The sequence below is a fragment of the Mustelus asterias genome, chromosome 9, assembly GCF_964213995.1.
Source record: "Mustelus asterias chromosome 9, sMusAst1.hap1.1, whole genome shotgun sequence".
Taxonomy (NCBI): Eukaryota; Metazoa; Chordata; class Chondrichthyes; order Carcharhiniformes; family Triakidae; genus Mustelus; species Mustelus asterias.
Window position 1 is genome coordinate 56,256,949 of NC_135809.1, and position 7,280 is coordinate 56,264,228.

A 7,280-nucleotide genomic window follows, 5' to 3' on the forward strand; every position below is an offset into this window, starting at 1 on the left:
CTTTCACAGGACACGACAGGACATTAGCGGCAGGATTTGTAAGAATAGAACTCTCCAAATGGAGTGGAAATTACAGAATTAATTGCATTAATGACATTATTTTCATGACTCGAAGTGAATAAATTTGTCATTATTTACCATTATTTCTTCCTGAGAGATTCAGAAGAGATTCAGAAGAGATTTAAAAGAAGAAATTTAAAAAGGAGAAATTCAGAAGGAGAGATACAGAAAGAGTTAGAAAGGAGAGATTCAGAATTAGAGAAGTGCCATAGACAAGGGACCTTGGATTTCACCTCGAGGTGAAATTAATCAACAATTGAATTAAGATTGAACAATAATTAAAGAGAAATAAATCATTTTCTCTTTGTTTTGAATCCCTGATCTCCCTCTTCTCTCTCTGAGGTGTGAGTTTCCTCGGCTCTAAATTTACCTGTTGCATTCTGCGCGCCGATTGGTACATCTGTCTACGGTAAGAATGCAAAATATCCCAGCCGAAGGCTCTCTCTATAAAACACGCTGGCGGTGGCAGACAGATGCGAAGGAGAAGAGGAGAAGGACATGTTTCGAACCAACTGAACCCCGCAGAGCTCGCAAGCTGCCTCTCGTTTGAATGCAGAGAAAGATCCAAGAAGGGATACCCCCCGAGCTGCCCAGCCGGCAGGACAAGCTGGCACATTGCAGATAGTCACCTTGGACAGGGGCAGCCGAAGGGAAGGGACGAGGGCTCATTCAGAGCTCACACACACACAGGGCAACACGTTGCCCTCTTAAGGAAGCAATGAAGAACCTCTCCTTGAGTGAGAGTGCTGGTTTCAGTGGCTATAGTAGGTGGCACGTCCTCCCAAATGGCACCTTGGGCACTCTTGGTCACTCTGAGAGGGATGAGCAGCTGGCTCAAGCCGAGGTGGCAGTGCTGGGCATCATCTTTGTGGCGGCCACTGTGGGCAACAGCTTTCTGATCGGGATCCTGTGGAGGAGGAGGAGGCGAAGCAGCCGCATGTACATCTTCCTGATGCACCTCAGCATTGCCGACTTGGTGGTCGCTGTGTTCCAGGTATTGCCCCAGCTCATCTGGGACATCACGGAGATCTTCCTGGGGCCAGATGTGCTGTGCAGAACGGTGGCCTACCTGCAGCTGGTGGGGATGTTCGCCTCGACCTACACCATGGTGGTGATGACAGTGGACAGGTTCCAAGCGGTCTGCTACCCCATGGTGACTTTTCAGAAGAGCAAGGCGTACTGGAACACGGCCACCTGCACCAGCTGGATCCTGTCCCTGGTCCTGAGCCTGCCTCAGCTCTTCATCTTCTCCAAGACAGAGGTGGCCCCGGGACTGGTCCAGTGCTGGGCAGAGTTCGTCCAGCCCTGGGGGCTCAAGGCTTACGTGACCTGGATCTTCCTGGTCATCTTCTTTATCCCCACCGTCGTTCTGACCATGTGTCAGGTCAGAATTTGCAGGGTCATCCGGCTGAACATTTACACCAAGACCCACCAGCTGACCGAGACGCACACAGTGCATTCCAGGGCCAGTAACGTGAACTGCATCTCCAAAGCCATGAACAAGACAGTAAAGATGGCAGTGGTCATTGTGCTCGTGTATGTGTTGTGCTGGGCACCTTATTTCACAGTCCAGCTGTGCACAGCCTGGTATCCCAGTGACATCAATGAGAGTAAGTCCTGCCAACATTTTTTCAAACCGCTACCTCCCTTTAAAAAAACACCCTCACATCATTCCCAGTTTTATTTTCCCTGTGCCTCCCTCCAGACCCTTCCAAAACTATCCCTTCTCCAGTGAAAATAAACCAACACAAACTCCAGGACTAACTTTCCCAATGTATCGCGTTAGTGGAAATGCCTTCTGTGTGACGAGAAGAGGAAGAGAAAATGCTGGAAAATCTCAGTAGGTCTGGCAGCATCTGTAAGCGGAGAAAAGAGCTGACGTTTCGAGTCCAGATGACCCTTTGTCAAAGCATCTGACAAAGAGTCATCTGCTTTGACAAAGGGTCATCTGGATCCATTTGACAAAGGGTCATCTGGACTCGAAACGCCAGCTCTTTTCCCTCCTTACAGATGCTGCCAGACCTGCTGAAATTCTATACAATTTTCTCTTTTGGTTTGAGATTCCAGCATACGCAGTAATTTACTTTTATAGAGAAGAGGAAGTGTTTCTCACAACCGTTCAGTTAAAGTAGCGGCGGAGAGGGAGATCACTGGAGTATTCCATGTTGATAACAATGCTTCTCAGTCACACAAAAACAGAACATGCTGGAAAATCTCTGCAGCTGACAGCATCTGTGGATCTGCTGAGTTTTTCCAGCATTTTCTGTTTTTGTTTTCCACCATCCGCAGTCTTTTGCTTTTAGCTTAATGATTCTCAGCCGATTGCTATCACAGGTTGAACTTCTGCAGAATATATTGGCGAGTTGTCAGAACGGCTGACTCTCAATTTTATGTTTAAATAGAAAAATGTATATTCATATAGCGCCTTTCACGGCGCCCGGGAGCATTGCGTGCCCAATGCGGTGATCTAACGTAGGGAGTGAAGGAGGCAACTCGCGCACAGCAAGATCCCACCATCAGGAGTGTGGTAACAACAGATAATCTATTTCTGTATCATTGGACTGAGAATAAATGTTGGCCATGGCTTGGGTGGGGGGGGGGGGGGCAAGATGATATTCCAATGGTGCCAGAGGAGCCTTCATAGTCACATGAAAACGCAGAGGGGCCTCTTACCCAAAAGGCATTTGGAGGAGGCCCCCCTCTGCACCTTCACATTTTCAACAGTGCAGCTCTCCCTCAGTACTGCATTGGAGTGTCGGCCAAAATTATAGAACCCCTTAATGCAGAAGGAGGCCATTTGGCCCATTGAGTCTGCACTGACACTCTGACTAAGCATCTGACCCAGAGCCTATCCCCATATCCCCACATTTTTACCCTGCTAATTCCCCTAACCAACACATCTGTGGACACTAAGAGGCAACTTAGCACAGCCGATCCACTTAACCTGCACATCTTTGGACTGTGGAAGGAAATTGGAGCACCCGGAGGACGGATGGACACATGCACGCACGCACCCACCCACCCATGCACTCACACTATATTACATCCTAATGTCCCCACTAGTTTTGTTTAGGAAACAACACTGCAGTTTCATAACATATTATTTTTAAATTTTAAATCATGCGGATATTTAATTCCACAAAGATAAAAAATGAAACCATACAAAAGGTTTCTGGGGGACGGGGCGATAGAGGAAATGCAATGAGCACTGATGAAGTCAGTTAGGCAGATATATCGTACTCATACTTGGAGATGTTCCTTTTTATCTCCAATTCTTGAACAGAAAATCACACAGATCAGCTGTTGGGCCTGTGCACTTTAATCTGCTGTAGCCATTTAAAATGAACTTCACTTGAATCCATTATGAACAGAAGTCTATAGAGTAATTAATTGTAAAACTTTGAATGCACTGATGGGAAAGAACCAGCATGAATGGTTCTGGTCTTTGCATTAATGTGATAAAGACAGCAAACGCATTCCCTCTGTTCACTACTTTGAGTTGACTCATAGGTGGCACGGTAGCACAGTGGTTAGCACTACTGCTTCACAGCTCCAGGGACCTGGGTTCGATTCCTGGCTTGGGTCACTGCCTGTATGGAGTTTGCACATTCTCCTCGTGTCTGCGTGGGTTTCCTCCGGGTGCTCCAGTTTCCTCCACAGTCCAAAGATGTGCAGGTTAGGTTGATTAGCCATGCTAAAATTGCCCCTTAGTGTCCTGAGATGTGTAGGTTAGAGGGATTAGCAGGTAAATGTGAAGGATATGGGGGTAGGGCCTGGGTGGGATTGTGGTCGGTGCAGACTCAATGGGCCAGATGGCCTCTTTCTGCACTGTAGGGTTTCTATGATTTCTATGTAAACCAGTCAGGCATTAGTTTTTAATATATTAATTTTTCAGACAAGGTAAGGTAATCAATTATTGTTGTGCCCTGGTTGCCCTGGAGAAGGTGATAATTAACCTTCTTCTTGAACTGTTACTGTCCACATGAAGGCAAAGAGGGTTCCAGGATTTTGACCTAGCAACAATGAAGGAGATACATCTCCAAGTCAGGTTGGTGTCTGACTTGAAGGTTCCATTCTTAAAACTCCTTGATAATTTCATTGAACAGAAAAGATGGGAAACCTTCCCATGGTGTAAACATGTAGGAATCGCAGGAACTCTTTTCCCCCCAGCAAGGCTAATTCAAGATGCATCTGGTCTTCATCGAGAATCTTGTGCCAAAGATGTAGCTGTTGGCTGGCTGAAAGTCAATATACAGTAACATTCCTCACACTAGGACAGCTAGATTGAAATCACGGAGAAGTAATACTTCTTTCATGGGTGGGTGGTTAGTGAATTGTATCCAAAAATAAAAAATCCTTATTTCCATGGTCAGTAATGGTGAGTACTTTAACAGGAATTTAAAATCTAATGATGACCATGAAACCATTGTTGATTGTTGTAAAAACATTTGGTTCATTAATGTCCTTAGGGAAGGAAATCTGTCGTCCTTACCTGGTCTGGCCTACATGTGACTCCAGATCCACAGAAATGTGGTTGACTCTTAAAATGCCCTCAGGGATGGACGCTAAATGCTGGCCTAGCCAGTGACACCCACATCCCATGAATGAATTAAAGTAAAAAAAAAACATTTCTGTACTGTCAGTTTGTAGACAACACAGAACTAAGATGCATTTACTACAATGGCATTGTGATTTGTTTGGATTCAGAGTGGGGGAGACGAATCCTCCTTGATGGGTGACAGACAGATATTAACTGCAGCTATACTTCAGTGATCTGAAATTGGTATTTCGCAAAGCTCCACGATCAATGTTCGACTGCTAACTATCGATTGCTGCCACTCACTCCCGGGTTAACAACAATGAAGCTCTGTATATGTATGGGAAACTTCAACCCTGGAACAATAGAGCGGCACGGTGGCACAGTCGTTAGCACTGCTGCCTCACAGCACCAGGGACCCCAGTTCGATTCCTGTCTTGGGTCACTGCCTGTGCAGTATCTGCACATTCTCCCCGTGTCTGCATCGGTTTCCTTCGGGTGCTCCAGTTTCCTCCCACAGTTTGAAAGATGTGCTGGTTAGGTGCATTGGCCATGCTAGATTCTCCCTCAGTGTACCTGAACTGGCACCGTAGTGTGGTAGCTAGAGGATTTTCACAGTAACTTCTTTGCAGTGTTAATGTAAGCCTACTTGTGACAAATAAACTTTAAGAAGAAAAATACTGTGGATACTAGAAATCTGAAATAAAGGCAGGTCTGGCAGCATCTGAGGAGAGAGAAACAGAGTAAATGTTTCAAGCCCAATATGGTTTTTCTTCAGAGTTCATGAAAGACTCCAAATGTTAATGCTAAACATGGAATGTTCCTTTGCGATGAGAGACAACAATGTCCAGTTTTGTTCCCAAACTGGAAAAGTACATTTCCAAAAAGGTGACTTTGCACTTGATGGGAGCAAAACTGCACAGACTCAAAGGAATCCCTTGCAAAGTTTTCCACACTTCCCTACCCTACAACGCTGAAGATTCGGATATGACTCTGACTCATGCTAGAACATGACTGTCTATGCAAACTTAACTCTACTAGCTAATGACACCAGAGTGGCAATGAAGCTTGTACTTCTGTGACAGCTACCTTCATTTAATTTCTTTTCTTTGTCCCACAGGTGCTGTTTTCACCATCCTCATGCTCTTGGGGAACTTAAACAGTTGTACAAACCCCTGGATATACATGTATTTCTGTGGACAAATCCCGTGTTGCACAAAACATCAACCAGGCTGCCCAGTTCGAAAAGAGTCGGCTGTCACAACCAGTGTCAACTTGGCTGACAAGAATGTCGCAGAAGCTTTCACAGCTGTCTGAGAGAGCAGAAACTCAGGTCATAGTCACTGGAGGAAACAGAATTAAGATGATTAAAAAATCAAAAGGTTAAGAGAATCCTATTTTACTCCCATCTGAAATGTATATTCTCTTTCAGACACTGATCACAGCCTGATTTTAACTGTGTGTATGAATGAGTTTTAGGTGGGTTAAAATCTGGCCTTCACAGAGGAAGCTATTTTCTATTCCTAACATTTCTTCTCTTTTTATTATTCATAAAGTCCAAATTTGATCTGATTTTCAGCAGCAACAATTTGCATTTAATACTGGGTACATACATCATCTTTTATGAAAGGTTTGTTCTACACTCTTCTCTGGTGATTAAAAATAATAGAATTGAACTAGATTTTATTGCAATGAAAGCGTGAATCATTCACAGATGAGATTAGATATCGTCTACATTACATTGAACCAGTATAATGCCAACAGACACATCCTCAAGTTTTGCTTCAGCAGTTAAGTACATTCTGTGACTATTTTCTTGCCTTGCTGATATCTACACATTGAGCTCATGGTTCAATATATGCTACGTTAAGGAATGCATAATTTGGGGAGGTGATGGCATAGTGATATTGCCATTGGACTAGTAATCCAGAGACACAGTGTCGTGGTCATGGGTTTGAATCCCACCACAGCGGATAGTGAAATTTGAAATCAGTAAAAATTGGGAATTAAAAGTCTAATGACCACCGTGAAACCATCTGGTTCACTAATAAACTTTAGAGAAGGAAATCTGCCATCTTTACCTGGTCTGGCCTATATATATATGACTTCCGACCCACAGCAATGTGGTTGACTCTTAAATGCCTTCAAGGGCAATTAGGAATGGGCAATAAATGCTGGCCCAGTCAGTGACGCGCACATCCTGTTAATGAATTTTAAAAAATACTTGCATGTTTGTCCACTTTCATCGCTCTAAACATGAGGTTCAGAATAGTCAATGATAGTGCCAGGGAAATAGAATCACTTCTGGATTTGTCAAAACCTGTAGTGCTAAGTTGTTTGGCATTATTGAGACAATATACACATTGAGTGAGTATTTGAGAGTCTGTATCCGAGTGTGGCCATTTTAACTTACCTACATAATTTTGGATTGAAAATGCTGACAAAGTTAAAGTGAGTAGTTTTTTAAAGTTTCAAGTTAAAGTTCATTTATTAGTGTCATAAGTAGGCTTACATTAGAAACCCATAGAAACCCTAGAAATCATAGAAACCCTACAGTGCAGAAGGAGGCCATTCGGCCCATCGAGTCTGCACCGACCACAATCCCACCCAGGCCCTACCCCCACATATTTACCCGCTAATCCCTCTAACCTACGCATCTCAGGACTCTAAGGGGCAATTTTTA

At 44.2% G+C, this 7,280-nt stretch overlaps 1 protein-coding gene across 1 annotated transcript; it reads left to right on the top strand.

The window, feature by feature from the left end:
* Positions 1 to 778: 778 nt before the first annotated feature.
* Positions 779 to 5,914, top strand: LOC144499227 (vasopressin V2 receptor-like). The gene is made up of 2 exons (XM_078221347.1): positions 779 to 1,670; positions 5,718 to 5,914. The coding sequence occupies exons 1-2, from the start codon at positions 779 to 781 to the stop codon at positions 5,912 to 5,914; spliced, it is 1,089 nt and encodes a 362-aa protein (XP_078077473.1).
* Positions 5,915 to 7,280: the final 1,366 nt, after the last annotated feature.

Bases quoted from the DNA above. Each gene is read 5' to 3' on its own strand.
- LOC144499227 (XM_078221347.1), top strand. From the start codon at position 779: ATGAAGAACCTCTCCTTGAGTGAGAGTGCTGGTTTCAGTGGCTATAGT. The intron at 1,671-5,717 runs GTAAGTCCTGCC...TTTGTCCCACAG, and splicing joins TCCCAGTGACATCAATGAGA to GTGCTGTTTTCACCATCCTC.